Source organism: Anser cygnoides, chromosome Z (genome assembly GCF_040182565.1).
Source record: "Anser cygnoides isolate HZ-2024a breed goose chromosome Z, Taihu_goose_T2T_genome, whole genome shotgun sequence".
In the NCBI taxonomy this organism is placed as follows: Eukaryota; Metazoa; Chordata; class Aves; order Anseriformes; family Anatidae; genus Anser; species Anser cygnoides.
Window position 1 is genome coordinate 40,737,944 of NC_089912.1, and position 25,838 is coordinate 40,763,781.

At 37.5% G+C, this 25,838-nt stretch overlaps 1 protein-coding gene across 2 annotated transcripts; it reads left to right on the forward strand.

Moving 5' to 3' along the window:
• Positions 1-15,619: 15,619 nt before the first annotated feature.
• LOC125184929 (protein FAM240B-like) lies at positions 15,620-25,313 on the forward strand. Of its 2 annotated transcripts, none has more exons than XM_066988654.1 (3): positions 15,620-15,775; positions 21,260-21,408; positions 23,976-25,313. In XM_066988654.1, the coding sequence occupies exons 2-3, from the start codon at positions 21,263-21,265 to the stop codon at positions 24,106-24,108; spliced, it is 279 nt and encodes a 92-aa protein (XP_066844755.1). In that variant the 5' UTR covers positions 15,620-15,775; positions 21,260-21,262; the 3' UTR covers positions 24,109-25,313. The 2 variants fall into 2 exon arrangements, with proteins under 2 accessions (XP_066844755.1, XP_047936434.1); XM_048080477.2 differs by lacking the exon at positions 15,620-15,775 and adding an exon at positions 18,910-18,927.
• Positions 25,314-25,838: the final 525 nt, after the last annotated feature.

Below are 25,838 nucleotides of genomic sequence, written 5' to 3' on the forward strand. Positions count from 1 at the left end.
AATTTTAATAACATTCAGTCCAAATTCATTAATGTGTTCAAACTGTAACATGCCACTGAATCTGGACTGAAGAAAAAATTTCAGCCGTAATAACACATGATGATTGATCCAGCTATTCTTTCAGATTTAGTGTGGGTCTTGTTTGACTGGGAGGGGTCTTCTGGAGATATAATTAAAATGAAAATCAAGAAAAAATAAAAAAATAAAAATATATAGACTAGATGAACTGTGAACTTGTGGGCATCAGGCAGATAAAGGAACTGTCAGAAAACAAATGTTAAAATGTGCAGATCCTAGCTGGAATCAAATCATATTCCATTAGGAATTTTAACAGATTAAGTTAATTTCTTTCATTGAGTTACTTAGATTAAGGTCTTGAATGATATCTGGAAATAAAGGATGATAGCAAGAAAAAAGGTAAAGTGAGAATGTGAGAATATGCTAAGAAAAAAAAAATATGGAGTAAGCTGATAAATTCTTATGACATGCCCATAGAAGAAATAGAGTGGACATAGTATGTCAGTATTTTTATGCCCTGACATCCCACAACAGAGCAGAAATAACATTGCTTTCATAACGCACATGGGCATTCTCTAAAATAAACGTTAAAATCTGTGAAGGCAGTCAGATATGCTGAAAGGTTTTGTTGTTGCTATTGTTGTTGTTTTCTCTCTCTCTAAAATATACAGGTCATCAAAGTCCAATTATGGCCATTCAGAAAACAGTGGGAAGAATGAAATGAAAAGATAGAGGAAGAAACAGAGAGAAAAGTTATTACTCACTGGTGACATGGCCACACTAATCTTATTTACAGGGCTATTGAGCTTCTATCGCAAAAGCAGAATATGAAAAATTTCTGACACTTCCTGATCTTACCTGTTTTAGAAATATCACAACACATTTTATTCCAGCAGTTCTTCATGCCCAAGAGTGGCCCCAAGAAAGCACGCTAAGGAGGAAAGAGCAAAGAGATGCGGAGGAAGTAAATATCTCAGCAATAGTTTCTGTCTCAATCCCCAGTGTAAGTATAGGAGAGGGAAGGTTCACTGTGGTTATATAGTAAATAGATTTCTGGATCAGCTATGGAGTTGCTTTGAACAATTCACATTACTCCTCAAAGTCTCAATCTTTCCATCCGTATAATGGAAACAAAAACACATATATTCCAAATCAAATGCTTCAAGATCTGTAAGGAAAAATCTCTGTATTCAAGCCAAGAGTTCCACTATCTTTCAGCACTGATAGCTGCACCATCCTTGCTTTCTCCAAGTTTCCCAAAAAAAATAAAAAAATAATCACGCCTTCTTCGATATCACTTCCTCAGTGCTTGCTTATCACTTTCAAGGGTTTATTGTATGAGATGTGAATGCAAAGGGCAAGCTTTTATTTTCTTTCTCATCACAGAATTGAAGGGGTTGGAAGGGACCTTGAAAGATCATTGGGTCCAACCCCCCTGCCAAAGCAGGTTCCTTAGAGCAGGCTGCCCAGGTAGGCGTCCAGATGGGCCTTGAATATCTCCAGAGAAGGAGACTCCACAACCTCCCTGGGCAGCCTGTTCCAGTGCTCCGTCACCCTCACTGTGAAGAAGTTCTTTCGCATGTTGGTGCGGATCTTCCTGTGCATCTTGTGGCCATTACCCCTTGTCCTATCCCTACAAACCACTGAAAAGAGGTTGGCCAAATCCCTCTTTCTCCCACACCTCAGGTATTTATACACATTGATGAGATCCCCTCTCAGTCTTCTTTTCTCAAGGCTGAACAGACCCAGGTCTCTCAGCCTTTCCTCATAGGGAAGACACTCCAGGCCCTGTATCATCTTTGTGGCCCTCCGCTGGACTCTTTCCAGGAGATCCCTGTCTTTTTTGTACCGGGGAGCCCAGAACTGGACACAGTATTCCAGGTGAGGCCTGACCAGGGCAGAGTAGAGGGGGAGGATCACCGCCCTTGACCTGCTGGCCACAGTCCTTTTAATGCACGCCAGGATCCCATTGGCCCTCTTGGCCACGAGGGCACACTGCTGGCTCATGGTCAACCTGTCGTCCACCAGGACCCCCTGGTCCTTCTCCACAGAGCTCCTCTCCAGCAGGTCATCCCCCAGCCTGTACTGATACATCCGGTTGTTCCTTCCCAGGTGCAGGACTCTACACTTGCTCTTATTAAACCTCATTTGGTTTCTTCCTGCCCATCTCTCCAGCCGGTCCAAGTCTCACTGAATGGCAGCACAGCCTTCTGGTGTGTCGGCCACTCCTCCCAGCTTTGTGTCATTGGTGTACTTGCTGAGGGCAGACACTATTCCCTCATCAAGGTCATCAATGAAGATGTTGAAAAAGAGCGGACCCAGCATTGACCCCTGGGGAACGCTGCTAGTCACAGGTCTCCAGCCGGACTCTGCACCACTGATCACCACCCTCTGAGCTCGGCCAGTCAGCCAGTTCTCAACCCACCTTACTGTCCACTCACCTCTCCCACACTTTCTCAGTTTTGCTAGCAGGATGTCATGGGAGACAGTATTGAAAGCCTTTCTAAAGTCAAGGTAGGTGACATCCACTGCTCTCCCTCCATCTACCCGGCTGGTGATGCTATCATAGAAGGCAATGAGGTTGGTCGAGCACAACTTCCCCTTGGTGAATCCATGCTGACTATTCCTCATAACATTCTTCTCTTCCAATTGCTTGGAGATGACATCCAAAACAAGCTTTTCCAACACCTTTCCAGGGACAGAGGTGAGACTGACTAGCCTGTAGTTTCCCAGTTCCTCCTTCTTGCCCTTCTTGAAAACCAGAGTGACATTGGTTATCCTCCAATCTTCGGGCACCTCTCTTGTTCTCCAGGACCTTTCAAAGATGATAGAGAGCGGTTTGGCGATCACCTCTGCCAACTCCCTTAGCACACGTGGATGCATCCCATCGGGACCCATGGATTTGTGTGCGTTAAGCCCACTCAGACGCTCCCGAAGCACTCTCTCGTCAACCAGGTGGGAGCCCTCCATTTCCCAGCCCCTTTCTCCTCCCGCCAGGGTTGAGGAGTCCTGGGGGGGAGTCCTTGAAGCAAAGACTGAAGCAAAGAAAGCATTCAGTATCTCCGCCTTCTCGGTGTCTCCCGTTACCAGGACACCCCTCTCGTTCAGTAAGGCACCCACATTGTCCCTAGTCTTCCTTTTACTGTTTACATACTTAAAAAAACCCTTCTTGTTATCTTTTATCTCTTTTGCAAGCCTCATCTCTAGGTGGGCTTTAGCCTTCCTCATCATGTCCCTGCAGGCCCTAACAACACTTCTATACTCCTCCCAAGAGGACAGGCCCTTTTTCCACATTTCATAGACCTTCCTTTTCCTTTCAGTCTTATCGATGAGCTCCTTGCTCATCCACTCAGGTTTCCTGCCCACACCCCTTCCCCAGTTTCCTGCTCTTAGGGTTGCACCAATCCTGAGCTTGGAAGAAGTGCTGTTTAAATGTAGCCCAGCTCTCACAAGCACTCTTGCCTTCTAGCAACCTAGCCCATGAGATACTCCCAAGCATGTCCCAGAAGAGGTCAAAGGTGGCACTTCGAAAGTCCAGGGTAGCAACCCTGCTACTAGCCTTACTTCTTCCACCAAGTTCCATCTTGAACTCCACCATCTCATAGTCGCTGCATCCCAAGCTGCCCCCAACCTTCACATCCCTAACAAGCCCATCCCTGTTGGTAAGAACAAGGTCCAGAAGCACCCCCTGCTTCATCAGATCCTCCACCACCTGCGTCAGAAAATTGTCTTCAACACATTGTAGGAACTGTTTGGACTGCATGTGCCTGGCCGAGTTGCTTACCCAACAGATGTCTGGATAATTGAAGTCCCCCATGAGAATCAGAATTTGATGTACAGTACTGTGCTTTCCAGGTCATCTAGTTACATGTGCTCAACATTTTGCTGTCTACACTGATGATACATTGGGAGGAATTTGGTGAATTTGTTCACATAGAGCTTACAAATTTGCTAGTCTGCTAGTCAGTTATAACAATAGAATCAAATTACAATAAGCATTATATCAGTGCCATTTTTTTCACCTAAGACTCAAATTTACTAAGTTCCAATAAAATAAGTGTACATGCCACACATAAAACTCATAAACAAGCACAAGTCTAGTCCTTTCATAAGGGGAGCAAAATGTGATTTAACTTTTTTTTTTTCTTTCCTGCTGAAGAAGCCCTTATTTATAGGCTTCAGAGACTGACATCCATATCCCTACATGAAGCTTTTCCAGGACATAGCTTGACTGGAAGCAATACAACAGCTGAGAAATTGGATGATGCGCTATATGGTTTTACTACTAAAGAAACAAAAGAGAAAAAAAAAAAGTCTTTCTTACTGTCAAGAGAGATCCATCCTAACAATTTTTAATTTATTCTAATTACATTATGTCTTGGCTACATAATACTTAAAGCAAACTTTCATTTACCTCTCTTTAGAAACAAGAAGACATGTCCCTCTCTCTTATACCTGGGTACCTTTTCACTGACTTAGTGAAGTTACCTTTCATTTATGCTGGTTTCACCAGTATTAAAATTTGACCCCTTTTCTTAAATTTGTTTATATAAGACATGAAAAATGATATGTTTTTCATGTAATTAATAATCTAGAGAGCAAACTAACAATAAAAAGCTTGTAAATTAAAATGTCAAGCAGGCTAACACAACATTTGATAAATGACTATGTTGTTGCTGAGAAGTACATTTTAATGTTTTTCTAATAGCTTGATTATAAAGGACAATTACCACCTTTAAAGTAGGCTGTGCTGAACATAACTAGATTCAGATCTAATTTTAAACTGACCTGGATGTAACATCTCAGCAAAAATATATTTCTTAATCAAACTGAACTGCACTGAATTACTAGAATGGATTTTAAAAAAATGTAATATACCCATTCATATAATTTACTTCAACTTTTAATCATTTTTTTCTATCTGTGCCCTCCAATATACTTAGGACTTTTCGCTTTGGGGACAGTTCATAGATTGTTTGACTATCTCAAAGGAAATTAGTACAATATTCTTAAATATTCTCAAAGATATTAGGTCTCAAAAGAATGAGAATGCCCATATAGCTATTTCTCCCTTGCCAAAGCAACCTTTATCTAACACTTTTTTTCCAACTTACAATGTAAAACATTGAAGCTAGTTTTAAGTGAACACTTGAAAGGCTTTGGCCTTGTCATTTTCTTTCCTGTGACTGAAAAATTAACTTTGATTGTCATGTGAGGAACTCTTATTTGGAAACAGGAGACCCCACAGCCCATATCCCTGCCCACAGTCTGACACTCATAGCATACTCTAAAGACATGAAGAAGGATTAAAAGTGAGAGGAAATCAGACATTACCAAAATTCAGTATTTCTTGTTTGGGGAATGCTTCAAGATCTTGAAGTTTGTCTTCTTTTCTCTTGAAGAAATTATTTACCATCTTTCACTACAAAATTTTTCCTGCAGCAGAAATTGAAGGAAAGAAATTCTTCAAAACACAAAACAAAACATTATTTTAAGACCCTGCAGAAAATTAAACAAAGTTGCAGTCATTTTCACTCACCTGCTGTCACACTGAACAAAGCTCATCAGGCTGAGTGTCTGGAGTCCTGGACCCTGGAGTTCAAAATGTCTGAGACCAGCTCCACAGTTGCCAAAATATTTCTATTTCTCCGTCAATCCTTATTTTTCTGAACAATCTGTCCTATGCTTATAAAGACAAAATTTTCAGCAACAGTGTGTGCCTTAAAAGAAAGAATCAGTTGATAACACTTATATACATTCTTAGACATTCTCTATACCTTTTGTAATGCATGTCCAGCTGTGATGTAACTGATTTAATCTTTGTCAGCCTTTGGAGTATCACTTAATTTTAATTAAAGATAGTTCTTATCCGTGTTAGCACAAAACCTAGCACAGCAAATACTTTTAGACATCGTCTTTCCCCATGTTGGGTATTATTTTAATTTTTCTTAATATTTGCAATTGGTTTTATTTCTGATATATTCAGGTCATGTTTCGTTCATTTAAAAATACTTGTTACTTTTACCATTTTCTCATAAATGCCTTAAGTTTTGTTCTAAATTAGATTATAACTGGGACAAAACCCAAACCGCATTTGAGTAGAGAAGCATGGCATGTAGTTCATTGGTGTGATCAGAGAAAGCAAATGAGAACATAAGGAAGAGACCTATGCTGTCCTTCCTATCTGAGATGGACTGGTACAAGTGATTTTTAGCTGCAGTGGACTGGCTCATGAGACCAATCCCCTCTTCCCTGTTGCCATCATGGTGAGCCTGCCGTGTGAACGTCCTCAGCATTCCTGTCTTCAGACTGTCATCTGAGCTTTTCATGAGATCTCTCTCCAAGTCATTTCCATTAAAACATTTGTGTGAGCAGAGACCCACTCTTCAGATTCTTTACAGCTCTAGGCTGCATCAGATGAACAGCTCAGGGATTACTTTCAGGACGGCAGCTGGCAGAGCAGGAGATGAGATAGTTGTTTGCATGAAGGAGGTGATGAGGTAGGATGGTAGTGGCTATTGCATCCCTTTGTGCCACCGCAACCAGGGTGTACATCCATGGAAGTATGGAATGTGCACAACAGGGTGTCATTAACACACCTGATATTGATAAGTAATATTAAATAAAATCAAAAACAAGGACCAAAGTAAAAATTAAGTCTGAGAGCTCCTGAATATGGTAGGAGGAAGCTCCATGGGGAAAAAAAAAGAAAAAAAAAAAAGAAAAAAAAAAAGAGAGAGAGAGAGAGAGGGAGAGACAGAGAGGGAGAGATTTGAGAGATTTTAGGTGAGCCAAAATAGAGGCACTGAACAAAAGTCAACAAATCACCCACTGGAACCAAACTATTTTTTAGCTTGAGACATCTACTGCTTATTTACAAAGGGATAGAAAGCTGAAACATTTCAGATATGTCATGATGCTTTCATGGTAGCCAAAAGTAAGCATTTCCACTGTAATTTGCCTCCCTTTGCTCCTGCCCTATAGGCAGGAAAATGAAAATGGGATTCCTGTAGCTTATAGCTGGCCAGAAAATGGGCTTTGTTACTGCCAGAAATTTCAACATTGCCAGTCTCTGTGTTTAAAATATTTAGGACCCAAGTACCTAGACAATACCGGCTAAGCTGGATCTCATTTTCAAGATAAAATATTATCTGGGTCTCATAAAGAAACTGCAAATTATGGGCACTGGCAGAGTGACTGTAAAGCTGTGCTATACCATTTCAGAAAGAACAGGAGGACTGCTTTTCGAAAGTGGAAATTTTTCCCCAGACCTAGGCATTTCATAGTCTTCATTTGCTTGTGATTGGTCTAACCATTGCCAGACTCGTTATTTCAGGCTAGAACTTTTATTCATCAAATCTTATACCAAGCTTTCAGAACAAAAAATGGTAAAAAAATGCATGTTACACCTGTCCAATTGTGAAATGTTGGACACAGGAGAAAAAAATATTGTTGATCCCTCCATTACTGAGTTTTGTTCCTCTTTGAATGAACTTTATCTCACTTATTTTAGTCTTTCTGTCAAAATAAAAGAAAAAAAAAAAGTCAAAAGAAAAAGCAAATATATGGGGATATAGGACCATAAAAATCATAAATGAAAAAGACCTGTAAGGTTATTTAATCCATTTCCCTGCCATTTTACTCTGACTCCTTAGTGCACTTGGTGGTGCTTAGCCCAATCTAACTTAATATATCTGAGGTAATGGAGTTTTGGTCCTAGCTTCCCCTTGCAAAAAGAATAGCAATTTATTATTTTTTTTTTACTATTTTCTTGCAAAATTTGTGTTCTTATATATTTCCATTATCTGAGTTAGTTTAATTCATTATAAAAACAAACAAACAAAATCTCTAAGTTAAACTAAAATAAAGGGTTTGGATACATAAACATATTGCTATGGCTACTAAGTTATTACATGTCATTTGATTTATTTTAATTCAGTGGATCCACATTCCTAGAGCATAAGAGTTACTCAAACACAGTTAGGTTGTTTTTACTTTAGTACTGTTGCTTGGAACCAAAGGGCACTTCTTAAGTGAATTCCCCAACTGTCCTCACTTACCACACTTTGGTTCACATCTCAGACAGCTAAAAGGACCTTTCAAGTAAGGTTAAATTGAAAGGCAATCTCCAAGAACCCACCCAGTACACACCAGCACTAACACAGTTTCACACTGGAGTAGAAATAACCTGAGGTAGAGATGTGAGCCAGCTACAGACCCTGAAATGAACCTGTGAACTTCAGGGTCTCACCACCAAGTGTTTTGCACTGCCAGTGTTTTTTATTATGCACTACCTGCTACTACATATTGATTTAGACTACCGCTTGCCTGTTAAATAAACTCAAGGCACTTCACTTTTGCTACCATCTAAAGTAACATCAGGAAAAGTTACCAGAGATCAGGGGGTATTTTTCAGTGTATTTAAGGCCTCAGATATTTCTAGCCAACATTCAAAGATATAAAAGTAAGATAATATTTCATTACTAAAAAAATAATAATGAAAAAGAAGATTTTAAACAGAAATTTTATTTATTTGTATTACAATAGAATATCAAGGACCAAGGAGCCCATTAGGACTAAAGAACGACTATGCTAAATTCTATGCTGTAAAAGGTGGTTTGCCTTCTGTACTTACTTCCCTGATGCAATAAGATGTGGTAAATTAATAAAGGAGTAATTCAAAGGAAAGCCTCAGTACAATAAGGCATATGGAGTGAAGAACAGCTCACTCGTTCCTGAGAAAATATTTCAAATCTGCGATGTTTAAAATGTTCCTGTCCATAAAGTGATTTCCTGAAATACTATCAGAATACGAAATTATTGCAAGTGCCATGAAGCACATTTGGCCTAGGATTCAAAGAGATGTTAACAGTAACTCCTTTTTATTTATTTATTTATTTATTTTTAAAGTACTTACTTAACAAGTCAAAGACTAATTAGTAGATTTGAAAACATTAATATGAATAGAACATTTGCTTGTGAAATAACAATTCTTTCACAATATCTTTATTGCTGTTAGCTAAATCATAGTTTCATCTACACTGGTTATTTTCCCAGGTTTTATAGATATAATAATCCATCCACTGCTTCTCCAATTTGGACAATTATTAAGTTATTAAGTGTGAATTTTGAACAAATTAGATACCCTGGTACAACCTCTTAGGCAAGTATTTTTAAGCCATTTCCTGTGCAATAGCAAAGCCAGCTTTTGAGTTCCAATAATACAATTCCACAGTGCAAAGTGCTGACCAAATATAAACTTTGATTGCCAAATTAGATTTGTTCAAAACATTTTGACAAGTTAATTTTGCACTGGTAGATTTTATGTTGGCCCTCATGATATCTATTCATGCCAAATTTTGACTGGGCTTTACACAAATATTTTGCTCTCTCTCTCTTGTTTTTGTTTTGTTTTGTTTTGTTGGTATTGCATCATTTCCATACCCCTCTGGACCCTGCAGCCTCACTCACATAAGGCCTCTGTATTTTGTCTTTCATTCTGGACATTTCCTGCATTCAGAATTTTGCTTCATATTGGTCAGTCCATCAAGTGTTCCCTTAAGCTGTAGATCAAGATAACATTTCAGCACCTCCTAGTTCTTGAGATATCAGACTTCTGTAATTACTTTTCTCGTCCAAGATTTTAACATTTCTTCAGTCAGCTCATACAGGACCAGTGATTAAAGTCTGTCTGACTTCAGTAGAGAGACCCGTTTGCCAGCCTGGAGCAATATAAATGGCATAATATCTTGTCATCCAGCATAATCACTGACTACATGGGATAGAAGATATCACTTACATCACACTGCATTGCTTTCACCTTGTCCCCTATTTTTGCACTCTCTCTGGCACGTTCCTCCTGGAAACTTTCCACATTATGTCTGCTCTTCTGGTGCACACAGACAGAACCCCAATAGACCCTATCACTACCAGCATTGTCCTCTGATATAGTAAAGAAGATGGTATTAAGACTCCTTAAATTCTGGGTGTTGTTTGTCTGCCCAGTTGCAGAGAAAACATTGATTACCCTGACCTTCAGGCCTAAGGAAGATTGATCCCACTGGCCAAAACTGCACAACTGAAGGCAAATCTACACAGCATAGATTAAATTTTGGGACTAATGGAAAGAAGGACATGATGCTAAGATAACATTCAGCAAGTGAACACTGAAGAGATGTCCTGAACAAGTAGCTGGTAGATGCATTTGCTGAGTTGCAAAACAAAGCAAATAATGCGAAGGTGATAAGAACACTTTCCCAGACCATACAAAGACTGCAGTACCATCTAAAGGTGCTCATCAGTACCTCCCATTTTGTCCTGTTTTATGCATCCTGCATCCTTAACATAACCCTTACATCAGAGAGATTACTGTACGTACTTCAGTCCCTGCAAATGGCAAAGAATTTTGTGTAAGTAAAATCATGAACCAGCTGGTGTAAATACTGTCTATAGTGCAATTTGGTCTTCATTTCCACATCCATTTGATGTCTGCTTCCCCTAATTCTTGAAAATAATGTGCAGTACAAAAAAGAAAAACATAGTCCTGGTAAGGATATGGAACTCAAAAATCTGCAAGCAGACACCCTTCACTTCCTCCTTAGGTAAACTCCATATTACCAGGCATAATTGGGTAAAGTAATGGATGTAACACAGCTTGCTAGACTATCCACAGGTGACTACAGTTTTAAGTGTTAATAGAAATCTTCAATGGCTTGTGACAAATTAATTTTCTTCCTGTCAAGGAAGGTTAAGGCTTGGTTACTTTCTACAAACGAGCATCTTATTGATAGCACCAACTTAGCCAGAGAAGCCCATCTGAGTAATATTCACCGTAACCGTTTGTGTAATTTTCTCTTAAAAATTACTGGAGACAGAGAAACTTACAAGAATTTAAGTACTCACAGGATCACCAGTGTGATTATTGTTTTTCCTATCATTATTTGACTAACAATTGATTGACAAGAGTCACTATTTTCAGACTACGTGTAAGAAGGGTAACAGTCCTCTCCATGCTGTGTGACAGCATGTGTTGATCATCGGCACTGAATTAGCAGTGGAGCTAATCTCCACAGAAGCTGCCTTTCTCAGACTCAGGTTCTCCCCTCTCTGAGTCTTCTTATATTTGCAACACAGTTCATGTGTTCTTGCCAGGAACCCAGACACTACAAAGAAATTGACTTGGATGTAAGCATATGCTTTTACGTATCTAATTTTGATAACAGCATCTATGAAGCTGACCGCATGCAATACCAGAATCCACTAACCATTGGGGAAACATTTTGTGTCCAGATGCCCTCCACCTTCTTGACATACTTTACAGTAACAAGTCATTTTTTCACTCATTCAGACAAAACAGATCTGAACCACTCATACAAGTGAATATCAAACTCTGAAGAGAGACAAGAGAGATGGATTCATGGTTCTCAGCGTAGGAGATGGGTTAACGTCTGACTCCACATCAACAAAGTAGAACACAGTCCTGCCAACATTAGCACGTTTTTAGCAATTCTTACCAAATTGAGCAGGAACTAAGGAGACACCAAATGTAGACAAGGCAGCCTTTTCTTCCACACTCTTCCTGGTTTTAATGACCAGATAGAGTATTCCACCATCATCAATGCTCCTGTGTTGCTATCACCCATGGAATTGCATCCATGGTAATAGTCACATTGCAGCTAAAGCAGGGCTGCCCCATGAGGGGGTAATGAGCCAGGAGCCAAGTGACTCAACATATGCAGTGCCTTCACCAAGAGGACTCCATCCTGTGGGATCTGAGAAGGGCAATCCAAGCAAGGCCCAATATCTGATAACAGAGTCCATTAGCAACTCCAAGGATGGCAAAAAGATGAAACAGGTCCAGGACACCTCCAAGAGGCGGGTCCAGAGGAAGGCCACCCATAATATTGGTGATATCACTAGGTACTTTTGCCAGCTGTGTGCTGTTGGTCTTTTAGGACTGCAGACACCTCCAACACAGCTCAGGATCCAGCAGGAACTGTATTCCTGATCTTGAGTAAAAAAGGAGTGCTTGGGCAGGGGTGTGTGTCCCAGGTGAAGCCAGGCAGAACCATGAAGGTCTTCTGAGGCCCTCTAGGTATTACAGTAAGGAAACACCAAAAAAAAAAAAAAAAAAAAAAACAGTTAACAGTCATTGTCTGCAATTGCAAACACAAAGAAAAAAAATAACATACATATGAATGATGATTTCTGCACCTAATAGAAAAAAATACAGGGTGAGGATAGGATAACAAAGTAGACTACTATTATACAACACCCAAGAATCAATCAGATCAATCAGTTATACCAAAGCTTAGGTCAGTGCAAGACAACATTGCTTGAGAATTATTAGCAGCCATAAATCACTACAAACGAGCAACTGCAACTGTCAGAGCCATACTTGGAGAGGTACACTATACACTTGTCAGCTCCTTAGGTGAAATTGTCGGGTTAGGCTAACAACCTCCAGAAGGTAGTGGTACCTATCTGCTTTTCAAAGAGGAAACAATTTATTCAAAATATTTTCTCTGACATGTCTGTAAAATAAATCTATGCAAATTCTAAAGTAACATAATATTCATGCAGATTACTCTGGACTACCAGAAGGCCACTAAGACTGTACTGTTTATCTGCATTTAGTATCAAAATGAATCTTGCATGCCAAGAGACAGCCACTTTAATTACAAAGAGCAAAGAGCTCTGATTATTTCTATGCGGCCTATGGTAGCCTAGTCCTTTGCCTAGAACTTCCAATTTATTCTTGCTGTTATGCACCACTGAAATTACACATCAGAATTCTGAGTAAATTCTCAGACATGTAGAATTTGGGAAGTTTCAAACACAAGGCTACACAAATTACAAGCAGGATTTTGAGATCTGTGGGTTTTTTGTTGGTTTGTTTGTTTTTGTTTGGTGGTGGTGGTGGTTTTGGTCAGTGCTGCAATCAAATAAAGACTTTTCAAAAGAAATTTCATGTACCTCCTTTGCCATGAGAACACATGCCTTGGAATAGCTAGTAGCCAAAATATGAGGCAATCTACTCAATATATAGGACAGTGCAAAAAAAACCCCTTTGAGTCATACAGGAGATTAAACAAGCATTCTATTGCCTGTCTCTCAAGTCCAGAGTATTTCATTATTTATATGAAGTGGAGCAGCTCCAAGAGGAGAAACTGTAAGTGTCTGACATCATCACCAGTGACTTGGGCATTTGCCTACAGTCCTGGATCAGCTGTCAGATGGAGCAGCCTGTCCTAGAGCAGTAAATTACTGGCCTCGTGTTACATTTCATAGCTACCTTCCACTAACAGTAGTGGTGCTGAGTGTCTTTCTGAATGGTTGGTGGAAAAAAATAATTTTGCAGTTCACCTAAGCTATGGATTCAATAGGGATACTTGATGGCTCATTATCCTTCTTTCTCTTCCTTTCTTCCCATATAGTAACTACATCCACCAAGTGATAAATAATCAATTTCTCTTTATTGTAAGAGATAAGGTTACCTTTATCACCTCTCCTTTACTATCTTCTACTTTTCCTGCAGAAGAAGAAACTTTTCTCTCTGATGGTCTCATTGATGTGTATCTGTTTGAACTTAAAGCAATTGTTCTCAACTAATATTTAGCTTAAAGTATGCTTCTTCTATTTCAAACTGTGCACATTTTTCGCAGCTTATAGTATCTGATCTAAAAAAACATATTACCTCTACATATTAATCTCTTCCAAACCTTAGTCATTGAAAGAGAATTAGAATACAACCTACTGTGTTATTGGTGGAGCCATATTCGCTCACATTTCAAATAGAGACATTGGTCTGATTTTACACCATTTAAGGCTTTCAGACAAACTTTGGAGGATTTAATAATTAAAGACCTGAAGGCAAATGGAATAAATGTGAAGAGGATTTGCCAAAAGTCACTCATGATACATTACATCGTTGTTTCTATTAGACTGAGATAAACGTGGGCAGATAAATTTAGACCAGATAAACTGCAAACCTCAGAAAAATATTTAACATAAGGTCACAGGAAAATTATTAAATATGCTGTAAAACAACAGAAAATAATCTCTTACAAGACATTTAAGTGGGTAAAAAGTGGCCAAAATCAGATAATATCTTTTAGCAAAAGTCCTCTCTCTGCAAGAATGTTAAAAGTGGGATTCCTTGGGTGTCATCTTAAAAGTCTTACTGCTGTTTTGAGTGGTGATATTTGGCATAAAATGAAGGAGTGAGTTAAAGAAATTTTCCAGAGGACACAAAAGTTGTCATCAGCATAGAGGACAGAATATCTAAGACAAAAGAACCAGATGATATGAAGGACTGAAATAAAGTGGCACAAAAGACAGGTCATGAATTTGAATCTAATTAAAATTTCTGTTATAAGCTGGAGCTTATCGGTTGGAAAAAAAAAATAAGAGGGGAACTAGATGTGTGCATTAATCTATTAGAGAGTGCTTATGAGAATGGTACATCCTTGGAAAAGACAAGTGTGTTTCTAGGAGAAGTCAGATAGTTATATCTAAACAAGGTAATTAAGTGTTCATGCCATGTGGAAGATACTAATACTCAACTGGAATACTACATACATCTCTTATCACTGAGTAAGCAACTAGAGTAGGTACAGAGAAAGACCATGAGATCTGTTCAAGAGAACAGATATAAGAAGAATCCAATGCCCTTGACAGATTTATCATCAAAACAACAAAGGAGAAAGGAGACAATTTCTTCTACATATACCATAGAATCTAGAGAAGGGAAATTGTTTCTAGAGCAAATTTAGGTTGTAAATTAGAAGAAAATATATAACTCTTTGAGCAGAAAAGTTCTGGACCAATCTTTTAATGGAAATATCAGGAGCCAGAAACAACTCATTTCAAGTAACTCATTTACCAAATTCATTTCATAACTTGGTAAATTAAGAGAAGGATTATGCAGTTAGGTTGCCAATAGCATCTGAGATCAGGAGGTCCCTTTCAGTCTTCTCTCCCTTTGTCAGAGTAAGCTACACCTTACTGCTCTGTGCTTTTCTGTTCATCCAGTGGTACCAATAGAGGGAGGAAGAATCTGTCCAAGAACGTGGAAGTGCCAAATTCTATAACAAATTATATACTCTATAATTCCAGATAGCAGAAGGCTGAGTTCAAATTCCTGTGCTATTCAGAGTATTAACAGCTTAGCTGGAATCCTGTCATGTAGCTTGCTTGGTGCTCCTACAGAGCAACACTCCAAAAGTGGGTAAAAAGTCTATTTATCTGCCAGGCACTCAGTAGTTCAATCTGAGACAGGCTGTGTTATTCAACATGTTCTCTTCAGATCTATCAATTTTCTTGGAGGGGACAGTACGGATTTTTTGCAAGTCATATGGAAGTTATGTTCCAGTGATCTGCACTTGTCAAAGAATAACTGTTTCTCCAGAGCCAACTTATGACATCAGCAGCACCTGCCAAAAATTATAGCGCAGATCAAATGTGGCATTCAAAGTTTGTGCCCTGTAACTGTCTGGCCATTCCACTTGGTGTGTTACAGCCTTCACAAAATGAGGCTGTAGGTTTGGGTTTTTTGCCCCTGCCATTAAACCAATCCATAATAGCAGATGTCATCACTCCCAAATAAAAATAAGTGACGGATGAAAAGATTTCATCAGTTATTCCTGGCAGTTGGAGTCCTCTTGAAAAGGGGAACCCAGAGGTAAAAGTGACAGTATTCAGTAATCACTCAAGAAATCCATACTTTGACAGAAGAGGAAACTACTATACACTCAAAGTAAGCATTTATATTCTTGTATTTTGGCCAAAATAAGATTTTCTCATCCTACCTTGATTATTAAACTCACCTAAACATATATGCACTTACATTTATTTTATTTTTGATAAATTGTGTGAATTTGAATAACATTTTATTCTTTTTCTATCCACGACCTTGTATTATGGTGGATTTTATTGAAAGATAATCTGCACCTGTCTGATTTATAAAATTTCAGAATTATCCTGCCTGTTTTGTTTTACTCTAATCTTAACTTCAATTATTAACCTGTTGTTTATTTCTATGTTGTTTTGGGGTATTACTACACCTTCTATAATAACATACTTCAGCTGAATGAAAAAACATCATAAAATCAACATGGGATTTTCATCCTTATGATGCAGACTAATTTAAAGTTTTTCAGAAAATAAAGATTTTTTTAATCATTATTTAAAAAGCAAAACAGGACAAACAGGCTTAGATCACAGGAACTATACTGTAATAACAATTCTATAATACCGGAAAATGCTCTATGATTAGGCAAACAAATCTCAGAGAAGGGCAAAAAGAATAAGAGATTAATTAGGGGCCCAACAAAGATAAAAAAGCTCATGGTCATGATATGACCCTGGGGACTAGTTCCACCTAAAGTCAAAGATAGCCTTTCCATTGTTTACAATGACTTAAAAAAAAAAAATTAATAATAATAATTTATTTCAGAAACATAAATGTTCATGTTGTTCATGTTCAAACTTAAAATTGGTTGAATCCTTAATTTATTGAAAGTGTTAAAATTTACCCTATATCCACCTTTTAGAAAGGAAACATTTTTAAAAATATATATATAGTAAAAAAATCATTCTTGTTAAAGATTCTATTGTCTCAGCACACACTTTGAAAATAAAGATTATAAATGTTTAAACATTATTTCATCTTGATGGTTAAAGTATTTTCCAATAAGAAAGAAAACATAAGGTTCATTTCTTTTTAATAGCCAAACCAACTGATTGATTTTTTTGTTTGTTTGTTTTGAAACATTTGGATTAAAATTTACTTTGACATTTTTTCTCAAAATATGTTTAGATAACAGCTTTGTCAATGCATTAAAATATTCTTCACTTGAAAATAAAAGATTTTCAGAGATTCTTATTGTCTGAACAAGTGTTTTCTATCTACATAAGATACTGAATACTGAAGATGAAAGCTAGCTTATGACGTGTAGAAAGGAAAGGCCAAAAGTGGGTTAAAAAATGCCTCCTGATATTTCAGACAAGATTTTCTCCTTTTCCTTGTTTATTTTACATAAACTTTACTAAAAAATGCACTTTTATTCAAAACAGCAGGTGTAATTTCTGACTCTAAAAATGTCTCTGGCAGGATTCCAAAGTAGAAAGATGGTTATGAAGGTGGAGAAGAGAAATTCCTTGCATTAGGTATTTGTTTAATCTCTTCTCGGTACTTCAGTCGAAGTTCTATGATATTTTGATAATTCAAAATATGCAGACCAGGAAGGGACTGAGATCAGAGAATTTGGAAATATACTAATTTAGTACTTTTCCAAAGCACATGTCTGCAAAACAGTTTAAAAGACAGAAGGTTGTACCACTGGCTGCTTCTGTATTAATTTTGTGGCAGTGAATAAAAGCTCTGCATATGCTACCTCCCAGCTAGGAGCAAAATTCAATTTCCCTTACACACGAGAGAACTGCTGAGGAAAAAGTACTAATCACACATTCTTTGAATCTCCTTTAAACATGTCCTGGGGCAGCAGGTCAAAGAATTTAAACCAATGCATTATATGTAGATGCTATCTGTGTATCATAAGTGACAGCCCTCTTACAAATTGCTGCATGGCCATTCTCTATTAACTAACAATTTGGCAACACAAAAAATAATTCCTGTAAAGGACCAATGGTATAACAAACCATTTCATACACTCATACACATATTTCTGACAGTTGAGTTCTGCCTAACATATAAACTCCTTTTGCCAAGACCTAATTTTATTTTTAATTAGATGCTGTTTTATCAGTTTGGCTCACAAAAATAAATAAACTAAATAAATAAATAAATAAATAAATAAATAAAATCAGTCAATTATACTTCAAATCAGTAGGTTGGACTCCACAACCCACAATACACATCTTACTTGTACTAAGTTTAGTAGGTTTAGTAACACTCTGCCCTGCATTACCATTATGCACATGCTAGTAGTCCTTCATAGGAAATACATCACAGAAAGTTTCATAAGTATATTTTTCAATCCATAAATGACACTCACACCAAGACTTCTGAATGATTCATTATGAACACAGAAATGTTGCTGTTTCCTATTTTACTTTCATACCAGTGGAAAAACATTTTAAATCACCCTGCCATTAGTAACTAGAAAAATGCTTCCTCAGCTTTCCTTTAGTTTCTTCATGACGATAATTCATTATCTGAAATTAAAATAGAGATGAGAGAGAACCCATTTTCCTTGCTTACTTTCCAGTTAGGCAAGAAAGTGTAAGAGTGTTTTTGACGTACAAAGAAAATCTAACCGTCCTGATAGTTTCTGAACCTTGAGTTATCAGAGTAAAGGAAATAAGAACAAACTAGTTTGCCAGTATTAAATACAAATGTCAGTGTAATTCCAATTTATTTTATTGGGACATTTAAATGGAAACAGAAACTCAATGAACCAATAAAAAATAGAGAAGTAAAATAGAAAGAGTGATTGATACAAAAAAAAACAAATGGAGGATTACTCAGAAAGGAAGTTCCTAATTATAATTCAATTAGAAAAAAAAGAAGGTATTACATAGTGTACATGACCTTTACTCTTTCTATACATAGATATTGTAACGTGAGGTTCACAGAAAAGATGTTTTCATACTTCACAGTATGAGAGATGCAGGTTAATAATGCCAGATGGCATCATCTTCAAAAGTCTTATATCAAGAATCTGTCTTAGCCAGAACCACAGTGATAGATACCATGTGGAATATTCACTGTTACTGATATTCCTAGGAACCATTATTAAGTCAAATGTCCTTGGCTTCCAAGATCTCCCAGAAACACACCAGACTAACATTTGCACAAGTATCTCCTTTTTGGGGTACCTGCCTGACCATAACTTGTGCTTCTGAGTGAAGCCGCCAAGATCCAAGGTAGCCAAAACAAATAAAGAGGTAAAGATAAAGACTGGAGGCCCTCCTTGTACCTCTTGAAGAAATTCTACTAGAAGCTTAATAATCATAAAATCTTAATTTCTAATGAAAGGTTAATGTGTTGTGGCAGACTCTTACACAAGGCAAAGTATAATAGGGTTTGGAGGGCAAACCTACTCAGACAGTTTGTCAGCAGTTTGCACTTGGCTTCTGCAGCAACAGTATAATTATCTGGAGTGTCAAGTGGACAGCTGCTACTGATAGAAGATCCTTCAAATGGTGCAAAGACCCAAGTGACCTGCTGGTCTAGGAATGATGAAATAATCTTATTCCATCACTCACTGTAACTACTTATTACCAGAGCATTTATTGTAACATTTTCGAAGCCTATAGAATTAGGGTGCAGATACGGCATGTTCCAATGTGTCCATGACATTCTGCAAGATCAAACCTTAAATAATACTGTTATTCTAGTGCCTCAGATTGAGCTAAAAGATCATTAAAATATTATTTGCATTCTCACATCACTGATATACAAAATACTTTTAGGAATTGGTGCTAGTAAAACTGGTGTAACCATAGCCATATAAGAATTCCTGCTATACCCCACTGTGCTACATCATTCCCAGTCCACAGCAGAGGAAACATAAGAAAACTGCTGTGTGCCTTAGATGAAAATATCTGATTGGTTTGGTGATATTACTTCTCTTGCTGACCTTCTGGTGACAACTAACATAACCATTCAGGCATACCTGATACTCCATCCCTTAGAAGATTATGTTACACATACTAATCAGTCCACACTACAATTTTACTGTGCTGTGTTTAAGTGACCGGAGTTATCTGTGGGGGAAAAAAATAATAATATATATATATATATATACACACACACACATACGTATATGCTGCAACTGGAAGTTGCAGAGATTTTTCTTTTTGTTAAGCAAGTTTTTCAGTCTGGTTAGACTTAGGACCAAGTTTGTAGAAATTATTAGTTTTTATTGATATTTCTTAAATAAAAAAAAAATGTGGATATTAAGACAAATCTAAATATCTAGTCTAGGAAGACCCCAAGAACTCACCTTTGTGCCCTTTTAGAACTTCAGGAGTTTAAATACGGTATTTGGTAGGAAGACCTTGCAAAATACTGCTGTCATTGTGTTGTGTCTGACACTTTTTTTTCTCTGATCTTCAGTTTACAACACGGGACAAATCAAAGGTTTACTCTCATTGGCCTACACTAGCATAGTCTTCTTAATACTTCATAAGTATACCTCATAAGGTATGGCAATATCTGCAGAGCAAATTGTCAAGTACATATCAGAGTCTATAAGGAGAGTGATGCTTTGGCAAGGGGGTTGGGCCCAAAGATCTCTTGAGGTGCCTTCCAACGCCTTTGATTCTTTGATTCTGTGATTCTGTGAAATTGTGCTTCATGACTGGGGTAGAAGAATAAGAAGTTGTTGGTACCTCATATAATTTCCTACCAAAGCAATATTTGGCCGAAAACAAATATAGCATATGATACAACTTTTCTGATAATTTCCTTTGGGAGTATGCAACAGACCTTAACTTTTCAAAGAGCCATTAAGATTTGAAAACAGGTTTGTTCATATCAGCAAGCATCTAAGACATTTGAACATTTTAAAACCATCCACTTTTGAATACTACGTGTTTAGCAAGGAAAAAAAAGTCTCCTCGCTTCTGCCTTTTTTCTCATTTATTGGAGAAATTCAACTCTACATTTTAACAAGCTCTACTTTTAGTAGTATTTAAGTTTAAATTTTGATAAATTAAAGAACAAGCCCATAACAAGGTCCCTAGAGCTTTCCACTTTGTGTGCTTCAACTTCAGATTCATAATTCCCAGGCATATTTTGTGTTTGATATCATTTGAGAAAGTAATAGGAATCATTTAAGTGCAAAGTATTTCCCTTGGATAACAACCATCTATGATCTCTTTTAAAACTACAGGAGACAGAAAAAGAGAAAACCCTTCACAACAGCTCATCTAAACTTCACTCACTAGATTTGAAAGTGTTTTTCCCAAGTTCTTGCAAAACCTTTTAAACTCTCTCACATACTAAGCTTTACACAATATTTCAGAAAACTGCCATGTGTAGTCTTTACTCAGTACCAAAAATATAAGTATGACATTTAACTATCACCCAAGGACTGGTTCAATGCATGAGAGTTTGCAATAAGGCAGAGTAAGCATGGGTTACCTATACTCTTTAGGCAACATACTTTATTTTAAAAGCCCTTCATGAGAAAGAAATTGCAAGGGGCTAATCAAAATAGTGTCTTCCTCAGGTTCAGCTCCTAACTGATTTGACATCCAAATTGTTTTTCAGATAATGAGCAAGCATACCAACTTTGGACGCCACAAGATGGGTGGTCATGATGCAGAAGGACTGAAGAACTTCTGGGAGAAAGTCATCCAAGAGCAAACCAGACAACGAGAAGGTGAAGAGCTTAGGTTAAGGAAAAGTGCACTGAACAAGTAAGAGGTATTTTTAAATTTTTGGCCAAGAGAGCAGTCATATCATCACGTGCTTTAAAAAAAAAAAAAAAAAAAAAAACTAACCCATTATTGTAGTGCTTTATTCATAGCACGGATTGTGTTCTGGGTCTTTGGCACTTTTCCTCTCACAGCTGCTTGTCTCATATTTCCATGGCTCTTCTGCATGGAAACTCAGACACCCCTCACCCCTGAACCTCTTGAACATTCTTTAAAGGCCTTGGAGCACAGACACATAAAAATAAAGCACCTTGGCACTATGGCCTGTGACAGCTAGAACATATCAGGATTTTTACCTGGAACTGGTACAGCTTCAGTAAATAAATACAACTGTATCATATTAAAGCAATAGTTAAACCACCCATTTAATGTGTAGCTTAAACAGATCCATAGCACCTTTATCATATTTGACAGTCTTTTACATCATATAAGCCCAAAGCTAGAAATGGTACAATAAGGTTTACCTATTCCATGAAACACATCTCATAAACATTCCTGCTCTACAACAGAAAAAAATAAATACAATAAAATAAAAAAGGCTATTAAGTTTTTAAATTTTATTTTGCCAAAACAGTATAAAACAACAACCGCCCCCTAGAAAGAGCTGTGGCTGTAGTATAAATACTCCACTCAGGTGTAATAGATTGCCTCAAATACTTGCTCAACCTTTTGCACCTCAGAAGTTTGAATTAGGGCCCCCAAAACACCAAGTGAATCCCCTAACTAATGGACAGTGCAGCAGAATAAGAAATGCACATCCCTCTTGTGTTTTTCTTACGGGATTTTATCCTGAAATTGGCAAAGGCTTTCCTGGGTAAGTTTCCTCAAAACTGGCACATTCATATAAATTAACTTGATTTCAGCAAACTGATACGTACTTGAAAAGGACTGAATCTTTTAAAGAAATCCAGATACTGTGACCCTGGCACCTAAGGAGGAAGCTGTTGTCATCATCTTAAAGATGAGGAAATCAATATCCGGGTACACCATTATCATCGGATGTGGACAGCCCTGTTCTCAGTATGCTACTCTAGCTAGTCAGTAATATTCCCAAACCCAGATAACAAAGCTGTTGGAGATAAAAGCCAGGAAAATGTTCTGCTGCACTGAAAATCTTTGTCATTATGGCTTCAAAATCAAAAACAAGCAAAAACCCCCACTGCCACAAGGAGACATCACAAAGAAATTCCAGTTATGGTTGTGTCAATAATATTCTTAATTCCACAAAATTATAAATGTTGAAGTTTTTTACATGATCTTGTCTGAATGAAAAAAAAAATCTGCAAAAGAGCTTTGAATAGGTCTTAATTACTTCAAGTACTTAATAGACACAAGCAAGTTCCTTCAAGGTCACAAGCCCAAATAGTTCACAAGTGTTCTCTAATTTTGAAAAAAGGTACATTCAGTAGGTAATAGACGCTGTCATTACAAAATGTACAGGTTCACTATCCCATATAAGTGGCACCTGGGAGAATTAAACAGCTCTAAATATAGGCAGGTGGTCCCTCTGTGACACCTAGGTTGGTAGTTAACAAGAAACAGCAGTGTTTTGAATGGCAAATATTTACTGACTAATTGCACTGCTTTTTGAGGCTTAACTATACTAATGAGAAAATAGTGAAGTCAAGACAGGGCAGACCAAATGGGAGAAGTTTAAAATACAATCTGCAGTCAAACTCAGGAGCCAAACAAACACAAGCATCCATGTGAAACAGCTAATTCTAAGTTATTCTCAGATGAAATCGTTAGCTGCTGTTCTTTTTAAAACATTAAATGTAATATATAAATATAAATATATATATATAAAAAAAAAAAAAAAACAAATATTCCATGATGCATTTTGCATTACCATGTGACATCTAATCCTATAGCATTGCTGGGTCAGGTGCTTCATAATGCTGTTTCCTTGGAAAATGACCCTACCAACCATATCTTGTAGTAGTCCCTAGTGATCTTCTCTTCTCTCTGTACTAAAATTGTGCCTTGAAGCTATGTGGCTCCTCTTGCATGTGACATCAATTCCTTTCATTAAACACATACAAGGTCTGCAGAGATTTTGGATTCCAAATGTCTATATCTTCCCCTTTTTTATTTTATTTTTTTGTTGTTGTGGTTGTTTTTGTTTCAAAGTAAAGCCAAATAGACATTTAATTTCCTGCTTGCTCTTCTCCAGAGCATTATACAGTAAATTTGCAGTGAGGACATTAATTGTAATTTTTAATTTCTACATTAAATGACCTTATCAGAAAGACAGCGTAGCTTTGAGAATACCCCAGAGGAAATAACACAGCCCTTCACACTGACAGTGTTTCAGCAGTTGTTTGACTCATTAGGAATCCAGCAATGTCACCCACTGATACCATCAGTGCTATCTCTTTCTTCCCTGCATTCCCAATCTGGTAAACTGGAGAGATGTGTAGATGGTAAATAAATACAGGACAAGTGCTGTGGTGATGAAAGAGGGGAAAGATTCGACCCTGCTGAAAAGCTTTGGATGTATTTGAAAGATTTGGCTTGGTGCTTGCTAAGCACTTGTCCTCTCTTTGCAGGCTTCGCCATGAGTGGACTGAGAGGCTGGAAGGCCGAGCAAAGCAGGTCCAGGCGCACATGAAAAAGCAGAAAGAGCAGATGACGTTGCTGTCTATTGAGGCTCTTCCCTCACCAGATAAAACTGTTGCTTAAGGTTACTGTGAAAATACAAAAAGCCCTGGGCTTGACTCTGACCTTCTGCATGCCCCTATTAACCAGTTACATTGCTGAACAAGCAAGAGCTCAGACTCTGGCACTTTTCCAGACCAGTTATTAGAGCTGCTAGTAAAGTCCTACATAAATTCAGTGCAAGAATAAGGCCACAGTACATAATCTCTTGAAGACTATGGAGGGAGGGATGAGAAGCAGGCATCTATATGTTCACATGATATATTATTACTCCAAAGTAGGACGACTTTATTATGTAACTGCATTTTCAAATGACAAAAAACATATTTCTCAGAAAGCGTATCGCTTGTTTAATAGGTATAATACATTCAGATTGCTGCAAGTAAAGTTGTACATTTCCGTTTACAGAGCTCTCAGACTCTGGCTTAATGCAGGTGTCATCTGCCTTGCCTGTCTTGAGCCAGGTTGAGGATTAGTCTGATCAGCTGGACAAAAGAGGAAATACATTTTTTTTTAATGGAATCAGGAAAAAGAAGGAATGAGGGTTTTGTGATCAATGTATAGGAGAGTTTCCAGATCTGAATCATTAGTTGAAAAGAGGTAAAGATTTTTGCTTTGGTGCATAGATATGAAAAAGACTACCGACATTATCATGAACTAGTTTGAGAGATGTCTGAGTAAGTGGGTAGGTAAGAGAGTTTGAAACAGAGGGCAGTTCATCATAACAGCACAGGAATGCTCTGCAAGGTGTTGCTTGCCATACCTGGTTTGCACTAATCTAAACACTTGCTGTATTGTTTCTCCTTCTAGGTCAGGTGAAATACCGGAAGGACTAACTAAACATAGGGTAATAACAGTGTGCTCTGTTTACTTGTGAGTCTATGTATGTAAATACCACAACATCCCTTGTATGAAAACATTTACTTGTTAACTCTTTATTTCTTTGATGCTCAAGAGACCAGTTATAAGTCTAAACTATTTTTCTATAACAATATTGATCTAGGTGAAATTTTACCTTTCATCATTGTATACAATGAACAAGTAGGTATGAATACATTTGATAAATTCCAAAACAAAGCAAAAATTAAAACTTTTCGAATTCATGGAAATGCTATTTTTATCCCTTTAAGACAATATTTCATTAAAGCACACAATTTTATGGTTTGTTCCCACTTTTACATAGTGATATTCTCCCATAGAAAAAAGAGTACTTTATCACAAAAAAAAAATGCTATTTGATAAAGGATAAAAACAATTAAAAGCTTCTGCAAAGTTTTTTTTTCTTCTTTTTTGTCTATTGGAAGCTGAAGGGAATGCAGAATCAGATTTTTTTTTTTTTTCATAAAACCTAGCTCTAAAAGAAACAATAAATGCTGGACAATAATAAAGTCTGTGTAGCTGCTTTTGGCTTTGTGGGCTCATCTCCTTCTTCTGTGTTCATTTATTTCTGACAAATTCTATAAAAATTTCTTTTACTGTGACACAAAGTAAGCATTATCTCTGGTGAAGAAGATCAAACGGGACCTGAACCTGCTGCCACATATATCAAAAACTCAATACATTGCTGTTCTGCAGCAGTAGCTAAAGGACATAGACAGGGCCTATTGAAATGAAGAAGGACTAGAACTGCTCCCCCCAGCCCCTAACAACTGTTTCATGGCCTTGTGATGCCACCTGTAGCAGTGCAGCTTACTCCCACTTTATGCCAGGGTGACAAGAGGAGGAAGTCCAAGCAAAGAAGGCCCATAAGCATT